General features: G+C 48.4%; 1 protein-coding gene across 1 annotated transcript in view; it reads right to left on the minus strand.

Moving 5' to 3' along the window:
• Positions 1–23,662, minus strand: part of ZZEF1 (zinc finger ZZ-type and EF-hand domain containing 1) — a 335,589-nt gene that overhangs the window by 70,082 nt on the left and 241,845 nt on the right. The window contains 2 exon segments of the mRNA XM_029612069.1: positions 522–641; positions 8,851–9,047. Of these exon segments, the coding sequence (XP_029467929.1) occupies positions 522–641; positions 8,851–9,047 (317 nt within the window).

Here is a 23,662-nt window from a genome sequence, read left to right on the forward strand (position 1 = left end):
AGACTGGCCTTGGTCCCATCCATGCTGGATAAACGGCGCTCTACTGTATCACTGTATCCTAAACCTATGCTTTACAAAGAGGCTTCTACAAAGTATTCCAAAATGTTTTTATGAAACTAACAGTTTAAGAAACAGAACAGACTCAAGATACTCATACAATCAGCACTTAGGGTTGCAAATTGGCTCCAGATTTGCCCAAAAGGGTTGATCCAGTCCTGGGTTTACCCTACTGCAGGCAGGGACTTGTAGTCTTACTTTTCTTAAGGAATGCAATAGGGAAATGAGAACTACAAGTCCCTACCTGCAGTGGGGTAAATCCAAGACTGGATCAACCCTGTAGGGTGAAGACAAGAGAAAGACTAAATCACACTACCCAGACTGGGAGTTAATTAACTACCGGAATTTTAAAAGAAGGAAGACACCCACATTTTGTGAATCTCCACCATTTGTAAATAATATTTAATATTTCAGGAGCTGATCCTTCTCTTCCCAGGCAGAAATTAACTTCTCTGTCCTCTTACCTCCAGGTCTCGGAGAAGCCAGGTCTTACTAAAGCCAGTCCCTTGACTACACTTCTTCACCAGCAGCTTAAGCAACCCAGACTGCAAGAATGTGGCTTGAGTCTCCTCAAAACCGTGATTCTGCCAGTGCACAGAAAAGAAAAAAAAGAAAAAAAGGTAAAATGCCACATGAGAAGGACTACAGAAAGCAACAGCACATGCTTAAACTACAGCAAAGGTACAAAGGAGTCCTCTGATTGAAAGAAAATGAAATAGTACAGTAATTTCTGATATCAACAGCATTACAATGTTTCCGTGGCTAATGTGACAATCTTATGGTTTGATTTAGACAGAAATTGTAGGCTGTGTATAAAGATAAATCCTAAGTCAACCAATCTGAGTATCCAGCTCCACAAATACACACCTAAACATCCCCTACTCAGGCTGCAACATTATTTACAGTGCTCCAAATGCTAACATCACTGTGTTTTATTTCTCTCCTAGTCAGACTTTGCATCCCATCAGTCCCAGTACTGAAACGGTTACAGGATGGAAAACCAGGGAAAAAAAATGGATGAAGACATTAAAAATAAATATTCTCTTTAACTGATGAAAAGCTTTTAATAAGTAAATCACACTAATGTAAATTCATTTGCAAATCTGTGCACCCCTTTCCTGCCATGCTTTGGATAAAGCATCCTGGGCTTATGAATATTTTAAAATTTTATTTTTATATGGATATGACAATCGTTTACAATAATAGGAAACATTGTATTGCATCTAATGTAATCTACATGCTATTTATTGCACTTTAAAATAATCCTTTCAATATAAAACTTTTTGGGGAGACATTGAAACAGGATGTGGTCTAATAGCTATATAGCTGCAGGCTGGTTAAGGTACTGCTGCACAGAGAGGATAAGGAGTAAGATATCCAAGCACTGCAAGGGTGGCAACATTTGGCTAAAAAGAGCACTTCTAATGGCTCAGCCTGTCCTAGCCAGCAAAAGATCTTGGTTCACCCAATATCACTATTGGGGGGGGGGGGGGTGGGGGGGGGGGGCCTGGAAGGAAGAGAGAAAGCAAAGTTGCTTACCTGTAATGGGTGTTTCTCCTAGGACAGCAGGATGTTAGTCCTCACATGTGGGTGACATCATCAGATGAAGCCCGGCACAGGAAACTTTGACTGGCACACTGCGCATGCCCAGCATTCCACTATCCACACGTCCAGTCTTCTAAGTAGAATATGAAAAAATAAAATAGACTACAGGAACCCAACTCTGCAGAGTGGTGGGTGGGTTTCCTGAGGACTAACATCCTGCTTCCTAAGAGAACACCTGTTACAGGTAAGCAACTTTGCTTTCTTCAAGGACAAGCAGGATGATAGCCCTCACGTGGGTGAATACCTAGCTAAAGGCTGGCCCCCAAAAATAATGGGACCAACAGACACAAAACAGGTACCAATGGGCACAGAAGAGGTACTGTTGGTAACAGCGGAAACAGTCTGAACTCAAACCAGGGGCCTTAGGTAGAAAGAGTTGGGTTCACAGCTGAAAGAGATTCCTGAGGACCGATTATCCGAATCTGCTATCTTGGAGGCCGTCCCTGTCCAGACATGGAGAGAACGCCATGTCTCAGCCTTGCAGATCTCTCCTTTTGGGACTGCACGCAGGTGAGCCAGCAAAGTTGCCATGGCTCTAACAGAATGAGCTGTGACATGGCCCCCCAGTAGCAGTCCCTCCTGGACATAGCAGAAGGAAATGCAGTCCGCTAGCCAGATGGAGAGAGTCTGCTTAACAGCCACCCCCAGCCTATTAGAGTCAAAAGAGACGAAGAGCTGGATGGACTGTCTGTGACCTGCCGTTCAGTCTAGGTAGAAGGCTAAGGCCCTCTTACAATCAAGTGTGTGCAGCACTATTTCCCCTTGGCTAGAATGAGGCCTAGGGAAGAAAGCAGGCAGGATGATGGATTGGTCAAGATGGAAATCTTTTACTACCTTCGGCTAGAACTTAGGGTGCGTGAAAAGAACCACCCGGTAATGGAAGAATCTTGTGAAGGGCGGATAAGTCACTAAGGCATGTAATTCACTGACCCTGTGTGCCGACATGACTCCTACCAACAATATGACCTTCCAGGTCAAATACTTCTAGGGTAGAGGAGCAAAGCAGTTCAAATGTTGGTTTCATCAGCTGGGCCAACACCACATTGAGGTCCCAAGAAACTGCAAGGGGTCTCAGGGGAGGCCTCAGCTGAAGCAACCCACACATGAATCGCCCTATTAAGGGCTGCACCAAAATGGGTGAACCATTCGCCGCCTGGTGGTAAGCACTCAGGAGCACCTGAATGGAGATGATTTTTAAGCCCAGCTTCTGAGAGGTGCAGTAGGTAATCCAGGAGTTGCCCGATAGGGCAGGACAAGGGGTCAAGGCCCTTCTGCTCACACCAGATGGTAAACCTCCTCCATTTCAAAGCATAAAACTTCCTGCTGGAAGGCTTCCTTCAGGCCACCAGGACACATCCTCTGAAAAGTCAAGGGGCTGCAAGATCAACTGCTCAACATCCAAGCCATGAGTGACAGGGCCCGGAGGTTGGGGTGGTGTAGCCTGCCCTGACCCTGCGTGAGAAGGTCTGGGGCAGTTCCCAGATGGAGCAGGTCCTGTCGAGAGAGATCCCGCAAAAGCAGGAATCAAACCTGTCTCGGCCAATGGGGGGGGGGGGGGGGGGGCTATGAGGATCATAGTCCCCCTGTCCTGGCGAAGCTTCAAGATAGTCCTCAATACCAACGGAAGTGGAGGATACGCATACAGGAGACCTGTCCCCTAGTGAAGGGCAAAGGCGTCTGTGGTTGGTTGGCCATCCGATGAGGTCAGGGAGCAGTAATGGGAACTTTCCAATTGCAGGGGGAGGCAAATAGATCCATGTCCGGGGTCCCCCAGAGGCAGAAGATCTGATCTGCCACCTCTTGCTTCAGGGACCACTCATGGGGTCTGAAATTTTGGCTCAGTCTGTCTGCCAGGGCATACTCCACACCGGCCAAGTACACAGCCTGGAGCAGCATTCTCTGAGCCAGCGCCCAGGCCCAGATCTGCACTGCCTCCTGGCAGAGGAGGAAGGATCTAGTGCCCCCCCTGCTTTCAGATATACCACATAGCTACTTGATTGTCAGTCCGGATGACAATTTCAGAAGGCTGACAGAACATAGCGGATTGCCGTAGCTCCAAGAAGTTGATCTGACATAGAGCTTCTTGACTGGTCCAGAGGTCCTGGGTGTGGAGGCCTTCACATGGGCCCCCCCAACCCAGGTGGGATGCATCCATGGCAAGCACAATCTGGGTAGGAGGAACCTGAAAGGGGACACTCTGCTCTAGACTGGAAGGAGTTCTCCACAAGACAGGGAGGTCCTGAGAGAGGGGGGAGACTTGGATGCAAACCTAAAGGCTTTGGGTGGCCTGGCGCCACTGGGATCGCAGGGACCAGTGGGCTTGGCGCATATGAAGACGGGCAAAGGGGATGACGTGGACGGTTGCTGTCACGTACCCCAGAAGCTGCAGCATACGCCACGCCAACACCATCTGGTGATGATGGACTTCCTCCACCAGGGACAATGTGCCTGCCCTGTCGCTGGGCAAAAAAGCCTTCATCTGCGTCGCATCCAACACGGTTCCTATGAAATTCTGCCGCGACTACGAATGGCGATGGGACTTTAGGTAATTGATCAGGAAACCAAGGGACTCCAGAACCTGAATAGTCCAGCAAAGCGACTGCAAATCTCCCTCCTGGGAGCTGCTCCTGACCAGCCAGTCATCCAGGTATGGAAAAACGGATTCCCCGCTGGCATAAATAGGCCCCGACCATGGCCACTTTGTGAAGACCCAAGGTGTGAGGCCAGGCCGAACGGAAGAACGTGGACCTGAAAATGCTGACGATCCACCACAAAACGGAGATACTTCCTGTGACCTGGAAAGATTCCAATGTGGGCATAGGCATCTTGTAGGTCAAGGGAGCAAAGCCAGTCTCCTCTTTGCAGGAGGGGGAATCAGGATGCCCAGGGATACCATCTTGAACTTTCCTCTTTTGAGAAATCTGTTCAAGGCTCGCAAATCACAAATGGGACGGAGGCCTCCTGTTTTGGAATCAAAAAATAACTGGAGTAAAAAACCCCGACCCTGCTGGTCCCAAGGAACAGGCTTCATAGCCCTGGCCATTAAAAGGGCTAAGAGCTCCTCTAGGAGCAGCTCTGGATATGTGATGGGATCCCACAATGGGCAAGGTGGTTAATCTGGCAGAACTTCGAGGCTCAGCCTGTACCCGTGATGGATAATAATTAGGACCCATTGGTCCAAAGTCACGAATGGCCATCGATCTGCAAAAAAAAAAAATAAAAATGAAGACAGCCCCCAACCGGTGGGCCCTCTGGTCTTGACTGAAACCCCTGGCTTGCGCTCCCTTGCAGCCAGTCAAAACTCCATAGTGGGGCTAGCCTGGGGCGGTGGCTGAGGCTTGGGGCCCCGCTGCTGTCGGGACCTGCCCCTAGAACTGACCTGCCGTGGGCGGGAGTGAGGGGCAGAAGAATAGTACTTTCTCGGTCTGTAGAAAGGCTTCCTCAGCCCCGATCTCAAGAATCTCTTGGAAGAGGACAGGGAAGCAGAGATGCCGGCCAACAGATGCTGGGGGGTCTCGAGGTGATCCTTCAGATGTGTGACCGCAACCTTCACCTTGTCACCAAAAATGTTATCCCCAGTGCAAGGTAAATCAGCCAGTCTTTCCTGAACCTCCGAGACACAGAGCCAAGCGAGATGCCTGGCAAAAATACCGGCAGCCGCAACCAAGCCTGCTGTTTCAAAGACATCATAGGTAGCCTGCACTTCATGCTTCCCGCACGCAAGGCCTTTCTGAACAATGGACATAAGGGCCTCTTAGGGCTGCTGTGCGAGGCCATTCACAACTTTCTGGACTTGCTTCCAGAGATTACGGGCATATTGGGTCATGTACAAAAATGACAGGAGGCAATAGGGGCTTATCAATATGGAGCCCTGAAACACCCTCCTACCCATGGCATCCCACGCCCTATGCTCTTTGCCAGGGGGAGCAGAGGCATGGGTTTTTGATCTCTTTGCCTTCTTTAGCACAGACTCCACCACCACTAACTGGTGGGGAAGCTGACACTTCTCAAAACCTACAGTCTGCTGCACCAGATGCATCCCTTCAACCTTCCGGTTCACCGGGGCAACAGAGAGGGAGTGTTACCACAGTCTAAGAAGCAGCTCACAAAAGATCTCATGGACGGGGACCTCCACTACCTCCTTCAGGGCATCCACGAACTAGAGCATCTCCAGCATTTTATGGCAGGCATCCTCTTCTGTCATAAGTTGGAAGGGTATGGCCTCCGCCATAGCACAGATGAACCCCACGAAGGTTAGGTTCTCTGGGGGAGATAGACACTGCTCCTCTGAGGAAGGCGGATCTGAAGGAAGACAATCGGAATCCATCGATGAGCCATCGGTGGTGTCGTCTCCCCATGGGTCATAAGGGCCCTCAGGCTTACAGAGACCTCCCCGGGGAGGGGGGCCTGGGAGTGCTAGGCGCATCTTGGGGCTGAGACACAGAGGGTCCCATGGGCAACGGATGGCCCGAGAGTCCAGGCACCAACCCAGGCAGTGCGGGCCAAAGCACGATGGGTCCCAATGGTGCAGAGGGCACCAATTGGCCCTCGTTCCCGGAGAAGTCCCCAACAGGGATTGGCCTGGACACTCTACCCTTCAGTGCTTGACGGGTCACCGAGGGATTGCGGGGTGCTGCAAACAACCAGGTCGGGAGGACACTGAGGAGAGCATTGAGCCAATCCAATAACGGTTCCAACCTGAGCACCACCAGTGCCAGCATCGGTGTAGGAACTGGCACCAGCGAAGGTCCTGGTATCGGCATAGGCACCGGCATCAATGAAGGCACTGGAACCTAGGGAGGCACTCGCACCAGTGGTGGCGCACCAGACGTTCAAGCTCCGCCTTAAGTCTCCAATGAAAGGGCAGGCTGAGAAGGGAGAGGCGAGGCCAACACTGGAATCGGCATGGAAGGCTTTGGGCCACCAGCAGCAAGGGAGGGCAAAACCTCCTCTCAGAGTGGCTGCTTCGGGGGCAAGGCGGCAAGCGCTGTGGCCAATCCAAACATTGCACCATGTGAGGATGGAGACTGATTGCAATGCTTCTGAGATCTCCCACAATGCTTGGCCTGGTCTTTCCCTGGTGCAGAGGATAAGGATGATGATCCAGAGGTCCAGGGATTAGAAGAAACAGACACGGGCCGATCTCCGGTGCCCTCCTCACCCAAAGACCTCAGAGGAGGAGACACTGAAGGGATGAGGACGAGCGGTTCACCTCAGTCCTTGGGCGTAAATGGCAACAAAGCTGGAGTGGGAAGATCAGACTTCCTTGATCCAAAAACAGTCTCCATTTTATCCAACCGGGCATGGAGGCCCTTAGGTGTCATCTGAGCACACAATTTGCAGCCCCAAACATCATGCGATGCCCTCAGGCACAAGATGCACACTTCATGTAGATCCATTAAGGACACTGTCTGGGGACACTGGGGGCACCGACGGAAGCCTGAGGCTGCCATGAGGCGTGCAGAAGACTGCAAGGACACAGAGACCAGCGGACACTGAAGGAGAGGAAAAACTCATTGAGTGATGAAAAAACCAACGGGGAACCAGAGACAGACCCAGTGCAGGAACAAAAAGTGAAAGCACACACTTTGTGGAATGTTTCCTGAAAAAAGAGCACGAGCTCCACCACTATGAGATGGTAACTGCGGAAAAGAAGAGACTGAAGAAAGACCCCGTGTGGATAGTGTCATGCTGGGCATGCTCAGTGTGCCAGTCAATGTTTATAGAAACTTTGACAGAAGTTTTCTGTGCCGGGCTCCATCTGATGATGTCACCCACATGTGAGGACTACTACCCTACTTGTCCTAGGAGAATTTTTTGTCCCCACTAGCATACAAATAAAAATTACAAATACAACTTTTAAAATGTTCTGTTTTAGGAACACTAGAGTGGGGCGCAAGGGGGGGAAAAAGTATTCTCTCATCCTCAAAATATCTGTTTGTTAAATTAAAAAAAAGAAAAAGAAAAAGAAGAGAGATGCTGCACTGATGAGGCCCAATGGGACAAGAGGCTGGATCAGTGATCAAAGACCTGGTTGGACAATTCCTGGTTTTAATCCAAGTACCAGAAATTAAATGGCAAGAGGTGATGACATGAAGCTAAAGACAGGAAGTCTTAGAGGAAATACTTCTTTACTGGGAGTGTGGTCAATGTCTGGAATGACCTACCAACAGCCACTTGGGACAGATCCAGCGTGCCAGAAGTAGTGAGAACTCTGTGCCTGCCAAGTGCTGGAATAGTGTTAGAATCCTATATGCTCCACCATATGGGGCCACGGGGACTAATGTGCCTATGGGGAAAAATGCTTCATATATCTGGTGCAAAGGGACATCAGATGGCCATGGAAGGGATGAAGATAAAGCCAATGGAGGTAATATTCAAAAGAATTTACACACTTAAGTAAGCTTTTGAAAACTGATACTTTTATGTGCACATTCTCCTTTGAAAATTCACACCATAGGGCTGAATTGTCAAAAGATTTAATGTGCATAGATGGGCTTATGAAAATTGCTATGATATAAACCTACTTTTATATGCCTAATTCCTTTGAAAATTACTTCCAATGTGCACAGCGAGGTGCTATGGCTGCATTAAGCTTCCAAGGAGGCGGCAGCAAGGTTAACCAGCATGAAAACTGCAGGAAGGCTCAGATGTATTTTTGTTTTTTTTAGGCAGGGAAAACTGGGCAGCATGGGTGAGCCAAATGGCAACATCTATAGCAAGCTAGATTCAATAAATTTTTCCCTCCAAAGAAACAGAATGGGAGAAGAGCTTTAAGTGAATCAAGCTCTAATGATACTAGAAGCAGATACAGAAATTCATGAAGCCCAGTGGGTACTAAATCTATTTCTCTGCATTGCAGTCCTGCACCTGACAGCGTGGTCTCTTATCCTTGAAAACTTCTGTCTCAATAAATCAGTCTACAAGGTGCCACCACCCTTTATGGGTTTTTGCTACTACAGATGAAATTTAATGTCCAGAATGGTTGCAGATGTGTCACAGACCTGTGCTGAGTATGTGTTGATCATAAGCTCTGGAAGACTTAAACAGATAGTAAAGCAAAGCTATAAACAAATGATAAAACAAAAACTATACAAAAGTTCATCATCTTTAGAGCTGCAGTTGGTTTCAAAGTCTTTCTTATTCACAAAAAACAACAATAAGTGGCTCTTCATGGATTCAGTTTACCTTAATCGTCTTATAAAGTCCTTTAAGAGCAAGAGATAAGACCCACGTTGCTTCCACAGCCTCTGCAAAGCTGCTGTCCATGTTTGTCTGCAGAAGGTGGCTTACGATGAAGGAAAAGTGCTGGAGATGCTGGCTGAGTTGGGCCTTGGCGTCACCGCTTTCAGAATCACACTGATGGATCAGCTGGTAGTCTTTCACTAGGGAGAAAGTATTCAGAAATGTGATGCTACATTTGACATTTGTTGCTATCATTCAGTATTCTTCAATAAAGTTATTGAGTCAGCACTTCTAATTAAGCTGGATGGACATCATTTTTAGGGATTTTTAAATTGCTGCTTATTCTCCCTGCCGTATCTTATCTCAGTTGGCTCACAAACAAGTGCCATAATATGCCGCGTCCAGTATTTTCACACATCCTCTACTGTGTATAAGCCAATGCAGTTCCATTGGATAAAGGAAAATGGAGAAATTACTGTATTTTTCGCTCCATAAGATGCACTTTTTTCCCCCAAAAGTGGGGGGAAAATGTATGTCCAAACCCCTGTGACATAGTAAGGGCAAAGGGCCATCGGCAGCCAGTAATCAAAATGGCGCTGACGGCCCTTTGCCCTTACTATGTCACAGGGGCTACCACTGCCATTGGTTGGCCCCAGTGACATAGTAAGGGCAAAGGGCCTTCGGCGCCATTTTGATTACTGGCAGCCGACGGCCCAAGTCCAGGAGATCGCTCCCAGACTGCTCCTGGACCCCCGCTGGACCACCAGGGACTTTTGGCAGGTCTTAGGGGGGTCAGGAGGGTGGGGGGTTGTAGTAAATTAATTTGGCAGGTCTTGAGGGGGGGGTCAGGAGGGTGGGGGGGTCCCAGAGAAAGATAAAAGTTTTCTGATCTGGGGAGTGGACCGAAATGGCCTTCCCCAGACCCGAAAACAAAATGGGGAGAAAAAAATGTTATGCACTCCCCTAATTTGCTCCATAAGATGCACAGACGCCCGGGGACAGAGCCGGTTTAGCATAATTTATTTATTTTTTTTAATTTTCCCCCTCTGAATCCTAGGTGCATCTTATCGTCAGGTGTGTCTTATGGAGTGAAAAATACGGTACTTACCTCATAATTTCGTTTTCCTTAATGTAGACAGATGGACTCAGGACTAATGGGAATAGTGTACTCCTGATAGCAGTTGGAGACGGATCAGATTTCAATCTGTCAGCCCTAGTACATATACCCCTGCAGGAAGTGCAGCTCTTCAGTATTCTCCTCGAAAAGCATTGTGGATATATGTATGACTGAATAATTTGAATAACTTGATTAACTTTATAACTTGGTTAACTTAATTAATTTGAACCAGTTGATTTGGTTATAGCTGAAGACTGCCAGTGCCCTCAACCGAGAAACGTTGACACCCGGTAGCATGGGTGTCCTAGCTGAATGAAAGCATGGCTTACCCGTGAATCATTCACTCTCAGGGATGTCACCCAAGAACTCCATGAGTAACGGCAGCCGTGGGTGGTATGCTGAGTCCATCTGTCTACACTAAGGGAAACAAAATTATCAGTAAGTAATTTCTCCATTTCCTAGCGTGTAGCAGATGGACTCAGGGACCAATGGGATGTATAAAAGCGACTCCCGAACTGGGTGGGAGGTTGCCCGTGGTCCATTTAGGATTGCTCTTGCAAATGCTGTGTCCTCCCGAGCCTGAACATCCAGACGGTAGAATCTGGAGAAGGTATGGATGGAGGACCACTTTGCTGCCCTGCAGATCTCGGCAGGTGACAGCATTCTAGCTTCTGCCCAGGAAACTGCCTGGGATCTGGTGGAATGGGCCTTGACCTGTAGAGGTGGTGGTTTTCCCACTTCTTCGTAGGCCGCCTTGATGACTTATGTGGTAACTGTGGCTTTTGGAAACCTGGTGTATGTTGGACCAGGTAGGTAGCGTCCGTTCTTCTATTAACTGCAGGCACAGAACAGGGATGCTCCCAAAGGTGGTGTTGAAGCTCTAGAAGAACTTCATGGATAGGTATTGCCATGATCTCTTTTGGTGCATCTACAAATTGTAGGCCCTCTAGTGTCTTATGTCTAGTATCCTCTTCAGCCAGCAGTTCAAATGGAATGGTATCTGCCATTTCTTTAACAAAGTGTTGGAAAGATAGGTCCTCTGGTGGAGACTTCCTCCGTTCCTCTGGTGGAGAAGGTTCCGATGGAAGGTCATCACTGTCAGTATTAGAATCAGTATTGACATCCTCCCAAGTATTTGGTGGCTGCTGGAAATAAGATCCAGAAGGATGTGTAGAATCCTGTGGAAGAGGATGCTTTTTCATCGATGCAGATCTTGGTATTTGAGTTGGAATCTGCTTTGGCATCGATGGAGGCAGAAAATGTCTCAATGGAGAACCGAAGGGCACCGATGGCATAGACGGGAATCGGCCAGTAAAATCTCCCAATGGACCAGGCTGTGAGGGCATCGATGGACTAGGAAATAGCATCGAAGGCCTCGATGGAAAACGGGTCTTTTGTAAGCCCGATGGTCCAGGTGTATGATCTGAGTCCTGGTCATTGTCTTCAGATGAACCTGGAAAAGGAATTGGTGGTGCCGTTGGTGGTTTCCAATACCTCTGATGGAGGTATTGGAGTACCCGATGGTATCGGTGTCTGTGCTGGGAGGGCACCGAGCAAGGCATCGATCCTTGTTAGAAGTGGAGCAAACATGTTCGGCTCCGGTGCCAGTGCCGATGGTGGCATCGGTGTCGATGGAGTTTGGAATTTCTTCCAAGCTTCGGTGACTGCTTGCTGAATCATCGAGGTGACTTCTTCTCTTGACACTGGGACAGGATTCTATGTCACCAGAGAAAGAAGTACTGGTGCTGCTGGTACCTCCACAACTGTATGTGTTGGTATAGCCTCTAACACTGTTGCCGGTGGAGAGCGCCTCGGTGTCTCAGGTACAGAGGGGCATGGAAGCTCTTGTACCTGGACCCGTTTTGTCATCGGTTCGACCTCCTTCAAACTCGATAAGGTCACTGATGGATCTGAAGGAACGGAATCGGATCGGTGCCGATGGCATTTTTTCTCTTGATGTTCTTTACTGGCGGACGATGGCGCTATCGAAGATCCCGATGGCATTGGTGATGAATGGTCACCTAATTTCTTCTTACCTCGATGCTTTTCAGCAGAGGAAGCCAGTCTTTTCGGTGATGATGCAGACGATGATGATGGAATGATCCTTTTGAAAAGTTCCTCCATCTTGTCAATCCGGGCACGCCTGCCCTTCGTTGTCATCTGGGCGCAGGTTACAAATGTGCGGACATCATGGCCTGATCCCAGGCACAGTACGCAAATGTCGTGCAGGTCTGTAATCGACATTGTCCAGGGACAATTTGGACATCTTTTAAAACCGGTGGCCATTGTTGAAATTTTTAAGGCCTGGTAATGGTCGGTGACTCGCAAATACAGGTTATAAAATAACCGGAATCAATAAAAAAAAAAAAAAAAAATAGACTCCAAAGAGCAGTCACCGAACAGGATGTCGAAGGGAGACCCGATGGGAAATGTTTATGACAGAAAATATTAATTTCTGATTAAATATTCCTTGAGGAAAAATAGTGAGAAAAGCTCACAGAGCTCCTTCAACGCGAGGTTAAAAGCTGCGCGGGAAAAAAAGAGACTGGAGGGAGACCCCTGTGGATGCAGGGATCATGGCATGCTGGGCCTACTCAGTAGGCTCAGTGTGCCAGCCAAAAGTTTCTAGAAACTTTGACAGAAGTTTTTCCGTGAGGGGGTTCCATCGATGATGTCACCCATATGTGAAGGCTATCATCCTGCTTGTCCTGGGATAATGAGGGAACAGTTCGCAACAATACTCCTTCCTCTGAGATTCTGAGAAAGGGCTCCCTGCAGGGAGCTCCGAAATTTTTTGAGCTGAACAAATTGTCACCAGAAAAACTACCTTCAGAGTAAGGTCCTTCAATGATGCATTCCTCAATGGCTCAAACAGAGGCCCACAGAGCACTCGCAAGACTAAGTTCAAACTCCATGCCAGACACAACCTATGCATCAGCAAGTGCAGATGCTTGACTCCTTCAGAAACCTCATCACATCTGGATGTGAAGCCAATGACCTTCCTTGGAGCTTGCTTCTGAGACAACCCAAGGCTGCCAACTGAACCCACAGGGAATTGTAAGCTAAGCCCTTGGAAAGGCCGTGTTGCAGAAAGGCCAACATGCATGGAATATCCACCCGCAACGGTCAAGGCCTTCCTCCACACACCAGTTGTTGAACACTCTCCACACCTGGACATATGTCAAAGATGTGGCTGGCCTCCTAGCCTGAAGCAAAGTGGAAATGACTGGTTCCGAGTAACCTTTCAATCGCAAACCTCTCCTCTCAAAAGCCAAGCCACAAGACAAAAGTGATCCTCCTGATCCGAGAAAATAGGACCTTGTCTTAACAGTGTCTGTAAATGAGTCAACCTCAGGGATCCATCCACTGTGAGTTGTACCAGATCCGCAAACCATGAGTGATGCAGCCGCTCTGGAACGACCAGAACAACTTGGTCCGGATGCCTCTCGAGGCATCTTAACACCCGGCGTATTAGAGGCCATGGGAAGAACACATACAGTAGAATCCCTGTGGGCCAAGGAAGAACCGGAGCGTCTATGCCCTCGGCTCTGACCTCTCACCTGGACTGAAGAAACTTGCTCCTGGACGCGATCAGATCCAGGCTTGGACTGCCTGAACGTGAGTAGATAAGACTGAAGGATTCCATCGATAGCTCCCATTCTCCCGGGTCCAGCTGTTGCCGGCTGAAATAATCCGCCTGCACATTGTCCACTCCTGACACATGAGAAGCAGCTATCCCCTTCAAATGTAGTTCCACCCAGACAAAAAAGTTCCTGAGCTTCCTGGGCTATTGAGTGACTCTTCATTCTCCCCTGTCAATTGATATATGCTACTGTAGTGGCATTGTCTGAAAACACTCTGACCATCTGACCCTGGACCAGTAGAAGGAACTCCACTAACACTCTGTGCACCGCCCTCGTTTCCAATCGATTGATAGACCTTGCTGCTTCTGCTGGTGACCACAGACCTTGCGCTGACTGTCTCTGGCAGACTGTTCCCCAACCCTGCAGGCATCCATGGTCACCACCACCCAGCTCGGAACCTCCAAATCACTTCCTTTTCCAAATTTGGCTGAAACAGCCACCACGAGAGACTGGATCTGGAGGCCCCTAGTAGCGGCAACAGTCGAAACTCCTCAGACAACCGATTCCACCTCGAGAGCAGCGCCCCCTGCAGAGGATGCATGTGAGCAAAGGCCCAAGACACAAAATCCAAGGTAGACGCCATCGACCCCAGCAACTGAAGATAATCCCAAGCGCTGGGGACTGGCATCTGCAGCAACTGTCCCACCTAGGCTTGCAACTTCTGAATCCTCTTGGCGATAAAAAAACTTTGTTGACATGGGTATCTAATCTCACCCCCAGATACTCCAGCATCTGGGTAGGGCACAGGCGAATCTTTGCCCAACTGATCACCCAGCCCAAGGATTGCAACAGATCCAGCACCCTCAAAACCGACTGTCGACAATTCTGGTCGCCGCATCTCAAAAAAGATATAATTGCGATGGAGAAGGTACAGAGAAGGGCTACCAAATGATAAGGGGAATGGAACAGCTCCCCTATGAGGAAAGACTAAAAAGGTTAGGACTTTTCAGCTTGGAGAAGAGACGGCTGAGGGGGGATATGATACGAGATGTTTAAAATCATGAGAGGTCTAGAACGGGTAGATGTGAATCGGTTATTTACTCTTTCGGATAATAGAAAGAATAGGGGGCACTCCATGAAGTTAGCATGGGGCACATTTAAAACTAATCGGAGAAAGTTCTTTTTTACTCAACACACAATTAAACTCTGGAATTTGTTGCCAGAAGATGTGGTTAGTGCAGTTAGTATGGCTGTGTTTAAAAAAGGATTGGATAAGTTCTTGGAGGAGAAGTCCATTACCTGCTACTAAGTTCTCTTAGAGAATAGCCACTGCCATTAGCAATGGTAACATGGAATAGATTTAGTTTTTGGGTACTTGTCAGGTTCTTATGGCCTGGATTGGCCACTGTTGGAAACAGGATGCTGGGCTTGATGGACCCTTGGACTGACCTAGTATGGCATTTTCTTATGTTCTTATGACATTCTTTTTCTGATTTTTCTTGCATCAACTAGTTGTCCAGATAAGGATGAAACAAGAACCCCTCCCTGTGGAGAGCCGCCACCACTACCATCACTTTCATGAACATGCAGTGCGCCATCGCCAGACCGAACTGGAGGGCCTGAAACTGGAAGTGTTGCCCCAGGACCACAAAATGCAGGAATCTGATGCTCTGCCCTGACGGCAATATGGAGATAAGCTTCCATCAAGTAGAGATGCCAGAAATTCTCTTTGATGAACCTCTGCTATAACCATCAGCAACATTTCCATATGGAAACGGGGAACTCGCAGCAAAACATTCACCTTCTGCACATTGAGAATGTGATGAAAGGACCCCTCCTTCTTTGGGACAACAAAAATTGAGTACCGTCCTCAGCCTCATTCCAATGTCAGAACCGGAACTATCGCGCCCAGCTCCTGAAGGAGCCCCAAACATAGCTTGAATGGCCTGCTGCCTTTCCTTGGTGCCTGTGCAGCAGGACGAGACCGATGGCCTGCAGACTGCTTAGCCCCCTCACTCTTCCTAGCCAGGAATGCTTTGTGTATAAGAACAACAAAATCCATGGAAAATCCCATGTCATCCTCCTCCTCATCCAACCTAGGGCTAGCCTGATCCTCCTCCCCCAACTCCTGTCCCGATGGAAGCACCAGCAACAATGGGGGAGGGGAATCTCTGGGCTCCAGGTCAGCCCTCCTCCTGGCTGACGCTTTCCCTCTGCCTGAAAGGCCCTCCAGGGCCCCTGCAGAGTCAGACATCAGACCCTGAGACTGTGTGGCCCTTCACCTGGGCTCAGTTCCCCCCCCCCCCAAAGTCCCTTTCACCACCCAAGGCACAATCATGGCATAATGCCACTGAATTAAGCTGTCCCTGAGCGACAATCTTTCCCGCGCTGAAAACCTGTGGGTAATTTTGTTTTTTCTGAGATTCAAGGTTTTTTTTTTTTCATGGTTCCCAAATTTCGTGTCAGGGCACACTAACTTTAAAATGTTAGTGCGCGCTAACATGAAATACAAATTTTTCCGAAATTTTGGAAAAATTTCTTTCATTTTTGAGTGCTCTCGAACTATGATGAATTAGACAATTTAAATGAAATTGTCTAATTCATTTAAAATGAATGCACATCTCTACAGATTTGCACCTCTACCAACTGCTGGAGACAGAATACTGAGGGACTGCAGGTGGCACTCTCGATTATGCAGCAGTGCCTCAAAGTCTTTGGTTCTCTGCCTCCATCTGCTGGTAGGGATGCAAAATTCACTTGTCTGGACTGATCTGTGGTACAAACCGGAACAGCAGCCTGCAACTCACCCCTTTTGCCATTACCAAATTTAACACTTGTTAAGAATTAAAAGCACCACTTTATGGTTGCTGAATCAGTTAGGAATGTTATGGTGGATGCCAAGCTCTGGACACCACTATCATCATTTCTCCATTTGTTCCCCCAACCCTCTGCCCATTCCAGAACAAAAACACATTCTCTCTGAATCGTTCCATATATTACTGCTTTGGGGCTGGAAAGAACAGGTGAGGAAGAGGACATCCCTACACTAAACATTTTATACCTATTCTGTATACAGACTTTTCGGGCAAATGCAGCATAGTGAACCTTTAATTAAAAAATACATTGTAAAGGTGCCAGAAGAATGGACCTTTGTAGGTGTGTGTCAGTAAGACAGCTGCTCAGGCATACATGTATGTGTATATGCCAGCTCGCATCCAGAGATGCGGCCATTTTATAACATACGTGTGTATATGTGCACTATGACATAAAATCAGATGTATGCCCGCACAATTTTATATGGACGTGTACATGTGCGTGTAATTGGGGGGGCATTTATTAGATATGTGCGCCAACACAATAGCCTTTTTTCCGTTTGCTCCCAATTTACGGATCGGAATTCCTAATCCCCCCTTATTATTTAGCCTTTATCTTACTCTTTTAATCCTGACCCTTAAAAACCCCACTGACTCACCAAATTTTTTTTTTTTTTTTTTAATACTTACCCGCCGTCCATACCAGAAGTAAAGTTGAGTGGTAAAGGACCCTGGCGCGCACTTGTGCATATAAATACTTATGCGCACATTTCAAAGTAAGTTCCCAGAATGCCCGTGTCCTGCCCATGCTCCACCCAGACCATGCCCTGCTCCCTTTTTAAAGATGTTGATTTGTGAGAGTATTGGGAGATATGCTTATAACTCATGCGCTTTTTAAACTCTGTGTGGTGCATGCCAGCTCGAGGCATGCACATCTCTCCCAACTGGCATGCATAGGGCTTTTAAAATCAACCTTTAGATGTATAATGACTATTAGTTGTGGAGTCTCGCTCATGCCGGGGGTGTTTGTGTGCGCTTGGGGAGGAAGGGTGACATTTCATACCAAGATTCATCATTTCACAGTCCCTACCAATGTATTTGGCATAACTTGCAGCGAATTTAATGTTGTTTCTATGAGTCTGGCTTCTTCCAAAGTAAGCAAAACTAATACGTCAGCAGGAGTACTGTACCTTGGAAGAACTAATGCTAAAAATGACAGCGCTGTGGTAATTGCTCACATCCATTACTATGCCTAAATGTAGATACTAAAGGACAAAAGGCTTCATTATATAATTAAAGAAAAGGAAAATTGGTTCTTCCTGCTAATTTTTGTTCCTGGAATACCACAGATCAGTCCAGACAAGTGGGTTTATGCATCCCTACCAGCAGATGGAGGCAGAGATCAAAAACTTTGAGGCACTGCTACATAACCCAGTGTGCCACCTGCAGTCCCTCAGTATTGACCTGTACCCAAGCCAAGATGTCTAACTCCAAACCTCCAGGATCTCTTCCTCTAAAAGAGCTGGGAAACAAGTTGGAACTCCCAACCAACCTGACCCCTGAACTATGGTCAAGAAAAAATTTGAATCTCAAACAAGCGAGAACTATATTCAATTATCTTCTGCTGGACAAAATTAAATTCTGCATCACTAGCATCTTCCAGAATCAGGAGAGGTCTTTCAAAAAATAATCATAATCAGAATGGGCCAGGAGTCTGGACTGATCTGTGGAATTCCAGGAACAAAAATTAGCAGGTAAGAACCAATTTTCCTTTCCTGTTCATACCCCAGATCAGTCCAGACAAGTGGGATGTATCCATGCCCCTTTACACTGGGTGAGATCCAGAAAGACCTGCACGCAGCACACTTTCTCCAAAGGCGCCCTCTTCTGGGGCTCTGATATCCAAACAGTAATGTTTAATGAAAATGTGCAAAGAGGCCACGTTGCTGCCCGACAAATCTCCTGCGGTGACATCAACCGACACTCCACCCAGGAGGCTGCCTGTGCCTTAGTGGAATGTGCCCCTAATCCCACAGGGATAGGCTGACCTTTAAAATATAGGCTGAAACAATCGCCTCCTTCAACTAACGAGAAATCGTACTCTTGTAGCCTTGCCACCCTTCTTTGGTCCACTGAATAACACAAAAAGATGGTCCAAGGTCCGAAAATTATTAGTCACCTTGAGATATCGTAGAAGAACCCGATGCACATCCAAAAGATGAAGTTCCCTCGCATGGGGGAAAAATCGGGCATCAGATGAGAAAACCCAGGCAGCTCCACTGTCTGGCTAAGATGGAAAGCAGACCCCACCCTCGGCAAAAAGGAAAGAACCGCCCGCAATGAGACCTCCATCACTGGAAATCTGCAAAAAGGGCTCTCTGCACGATAAAGCTTGGAGCTCAGAAATCTAACTCGCTGAGCAAATTGCTACCAGAAAAACCACCTTCAGAGTAAGATCCTTCAAGGAAGCTCTGCCAAATGGCTTGAAAGGAGGGTCACACAATACCTGCAGAACAAAATTAAGATTCCAGGATGGTAAAGTCTACGGACTGGAGAACACAAATGCTTCACTTCCTTCAAAAAACGCACATCTGGATGCGAAGCTAAAAGGTCTTTCCCTGCAACCTTCCTCTGAAACAACCCAAGACTGCAACCTGGACTTGGAGAGAATTATAGGCCAAACCTTTCAACAAGCCCTCCTGCAAAGGTGGCCTCCTGGGCCACATTTACCTGCAAGGGATCAGAGTCATGGACCCTACATCAGGCCTTAAACACTCTCCAAACCCTGATATATGCCAAAGAAGTGGAGGATCTTCTAGCCTGAAAAAGAGTAGAAATCACTGGCTTGGAATACACCTTCAAATGGAATTGTCGCCTTTCAAAACCAAGCCACTAGACAGAAGCGATCCACCTGCTCAGAGAAAATGGGTCCCAGACTCAGCAGTCCCTTCAGATGGCTCAACCGAATGGACCTGTCTACCGCTAACTGTACCAGATCTGCAAACCATGGATGTCGCGATCATTCCGGTGCTACCAGGATCACTTGTCCGTGATGCTGCTCGATGTGACGTAACACTCGACCTATAAGCGGCCATGGAGGAAACACAAATAGCAGGAGCCTCCCTGGCCACGGCTGAACTAGAGTGTCAATCCTTGTGGAGCCAAATTCTCTTCAGCGGCTGAAACACTTGGTCGCCTTGGCATTCTTCCTTGTTGCCATGAGATCAAACTAGGGCTCGTCCCACCTGTGCCAAAGGAAAAACAAAGGCCTCCGCTGACAACTCCCTTTCTCCTGGGTCCAGTTATTGCCTGCTGAGATAATCTGCTTCACATTGTGCACACCTGCTACTTGAGATGCTGCGAGAGCTGCTAGAAGCTCCACCCAGGCAAAGAGTTTGTGAACTTCCTGAGCCACCAGACAACTCTTCGTTCCGCCCTATTGATTGATATAAGCCACCATCGTTGCATTGCCCGAGAACACATGAACTGCCCGACCCTGAATCTGAGGGAGAAAAAACAGCGGTTGATTGACTAGGATGCTTCCACTGGGGAGCACTGCCCTTGGGCCGCCGAACCTTGACACACCGCTCCCCAACCGCTGATACTGACATCCGTGGTCATTACCACTCAGTCTGGAACCTCCAGTTCCACTCCCTTCTCCAAACTGGACCTCGATAGCCACCACCAGAGAATGGAAATGGCTTTCTCCTGGAACAGCAATGGCATTTGAATCTCCTCTGACATTGGATTCCAACAGGACAGGAGAGCTTTCTGTAATGGACACGTTCACAAAAGCCCATGGCAGCAGATCCAGAGTAGAAGCTATGGACCCTAAGACTTGCAAATAATCCCAGCTCTTGGGGATCGGCAGGTCCCGCAGCGGAACCACTTGGACTGCAACTTGAGAATCCTTTCCGGGGTAAGAAACAAATTGCACCCCCAGATAATCCAAGGACTGGGACGGGATCAACCGACTCTTCGTCCGGTTTATCACCCAGCCCAGGGACTCCAGGCACTCTGTCACTCACCGAATGGAGGCGAAACATTTCACCTTCGACTTCGCTCGAATGAGCCAATCGTCGAGATACCGATGGACCAGAATCCCCTCTCTTCTGAGGGCCGCCGCTGACACTACTACCATCACCTTCGTGAACATCCTCGGTGCCGTAGCCAGTCTGAAGGGAAGAGCTCGAAACTGAAAATGCTCTCCCTAGGACAGTGAAGCGCAAAAACCTCTGATGGTCCGCTCTGATGGGAATGTGGAGATATGCCTCCGTCAAATCGAGAAAGGCCAGGAACTCCCCTTTGCGCACTACCACAATCATTGTCCCCAACGTCTCCATCTGAAAATGTAGGACCCGCAATGCCGATCTGACCCTTTGCAGATCCAGAATGGGCCGAAACAAGCCCTCCTTTTTGGGAACCATGACGTACACAGAACACCTTCCCTGACCTTGCTCCCCGTCACTATGAAAGCATCCTTGAGGTGGGGGGGGGGGGGGGGGAGGGGGCGGCAAGAAAATTCTAACGTGTAGGCATCTCTTATTACTTCCAGCACCCACAGATCTGAAGTGATACTGGTCCGGTCCTTGTAAATACGAGATAACCTTCCAACAACGAGGGAGGAGTGGACCAGTCTGCCTTCATTGGGTGAGCTTGGCATCTCTGGACCCCTGTCGGGAACCCTCTCTTGCCGGTCTACGGGCCCCCCAAAGGATTGCTGTTGTCCTGAATCTTGCTTCTGTGAACTAGAAGACCTTCTGCTGGAACGAAATCACCTCATCTCATGGAAGCAAGAGTGAGGCGGAAAGGTGTTTTTAGTGCCCTTCTTATCCTCGAGCAACCTATTCCCCTTAGAGTTTGCCAGATGCTTCATCAGCTTCTCTAGGTCTTCTCCAAACAATAACTGTCCCTTGAAAGGGAGATTAGCAAGTTGCGCCTTTGACCAAACATCCACCGACCAATTGTGTACCTACAGGAGTCTTCGCACGGACGCCATATTCCTAGCTGAAGTGCGGAGCATATCATAGAGGGCATCTGCCACACAAACCACTCCCGCTTCCAACCAAGCAACCTGGTCAGCAGTTGCAGAGGTTCCTCCAGCTTTTTCCTCCGACTTCTGCACCCAGCACAAATAAGCTCTCTGCATAAGACTAGCGTAGACTGCAGCCCTGAGGCTCAGAGCCGAGACCTCAAACAACCTTTTCAACAGGATCTCAAGCTTCCGATCCTGGACATCCTTCAAGGCCGCCGACCCTGCCACGGGAACTATCGTTTTCTTCTTCACTACCGCATCCAACTTCAGCAGTTTCCACAGCTCCAAGGTGCTCTCCGGCAGGGGGTACAACCTGGCCTCCTTTTATCCAGCTTCCTGGGAATCCTACTCCCGGTCAATCAGCTTCTTCGCCCACTTTGGCAAGGGGAGTGTCTTTGGTGGCCCATGCAGTCCCTCCAAAACCGGGTTTACCCCTTCTGTGTCAGAGCCCTCTTGCGCCACCTTAATCCCCAGTTCTTCCAGAATCTGAGGGATGAGAGGCCGCAATTCGTCATTTCGGAATAACCTAACCACCCTAGGGTCATCCCCATTTGCCAGAGGGAACTTGCTTACATCCAGGTCCCCCAGCGGCCAAGCTCCCAGATCCGTGCCCTGACCAGCGCTCTGGTCCACTTGCAGATCATCGCCCAGCAGATTAGTGTTATCGGAGTCCTCAGAGGAAACATCATCACCGAAAGATCGCTCCAGGCCCAACAGGTGCAAAATGCCCCCTTCCTCTGAGGAGCCTCAGCCCGAGGCTTCTTAAGTTCGCCCTGGACCGGCTGAGAGGCTGACTGCTTAACCGCTAGCTCCTAACTGGCGAGATAGGCCTCATGCATTAGTAAAACAAAATCTGCGGAAAATCTGCAGCAGGTCCCCTGCTCCGCGGGTACAGAGTCCTTTCTGGCACTCGCTAGCACATCTCCACCCCCATCTGATCCCTGAAGCACAAGGGAAAGAGAGAGAGGGGGAGTCCCTGCCTTCCTCATCCAAGGCAGAACTCCTGCCACGAGGAGCCAAAATGGCCGCCATCTCTTTGGGCCCCCCTCTCCTGCAGAGCCTGCAGCCCGAATGCAGCATCTGCTCCTGAAGTCTATGTCGAGGCTCCCTTGCTTCCAGAGACACAGCCAGGGCAGAGATGGACCGCGTTGAGGCGAAGTGTCTCCCCCGCAGGCCAGACAGGATTTTCCATGCTCGGCGGGAGATGGCATGGTGTATACGGCGTGGCTTGTGGCGCTGTCCCAGCTCTGGGTGCTGGGACAGCTCGAGCCGCGCAAGTCTCTCCTCACCTTGATACCAAACAGACACAGCAGGAAGGAGAAAAAACACTCACAGACAGCCCTTAAAGGCATCCAGCCTCCCCAGCCCCTCAGAGGAAAAGACACAAAGGTACACTCTCCTGCTTCTAGGGTTCCAGGATGCTGCAACAGTCCAGCTTGGGTGGGAGGCCCTCAGGACGAGTGAGGGAACCAGGACCCCTGGCTTTCCCTCCCCCTGCAATCAAGAGTCAGAGCTGGACAGGGATATACAATCCCCCACTCGCCCTGCTCAACCAAAGGGATAGCCCACGAAGGTACCTCTGGGAGCTCCAGTCTTCTTTTCCCTAAAATTCTTTAATTTGTATTCTTTGAATTTAATTTTGTTTTTGCTTTCTTAACTATCAGACTGCAGGTTTGCACCTCTACCATCTGCTGGAGACAGAGAAATACTGAGGGACTGCAAGTGGCACTCTTGGTTATGTAGCAGTGCCTCAAAGTTTGTTCTCTACCTTCATCTGCTGGTAGGGATGCATCAACCCACTTGTCTGGACTGATCTGGGGTTTGAACAGGAACTAGATATTTCTATACAATACAGGCCAATAGAGCGACAGAACACAAAGCCCACCCAGGATGCATTTCATCCTATTTTGTGCCAATTGGGAAAAAAATCTTGGATTCCTAATCAGTAAGGATTTTTAGATCTTCCATTGACACAAAAAAAAAAAAAAAAAAAGAGGATGATAACCCTATTAAATCAGACCTGGTGTTTCTGATTCATACAGGAGAAAGTTTCAAAACAATGCTCCAGTCTTTGGCCACCCAGGACCCATTACTGTTCATTGCCAAAATTATAGAAATCAGCTGTATTAAAACAACTTTCTGAATACATGGATCAATTCCAGTTTGGATTTAAACACCATAGTACTGAAACTCTTCTTTCCTGCACAGATATTTTACATCGCGGTTTTGACTTCAGCACCTCTTACATATAGGTTTTCTTAGATCT

Source organism: Rhinatrema bivittatum, chromosome 8, assembly GCF_901001135.1.
Source record: "Rhinatrema bivittatum chromosome 8, aRhiBiv1.1, whole genome shotgun sequence".
Taxonomy (NCBI): domain Eukaryota; kingdom Metazoa; phylum Chordata; class Amphibia; order Gymnophiona; family Rhinatrematidae; genus Rhinatrema; species Rhinatrema bivittatum.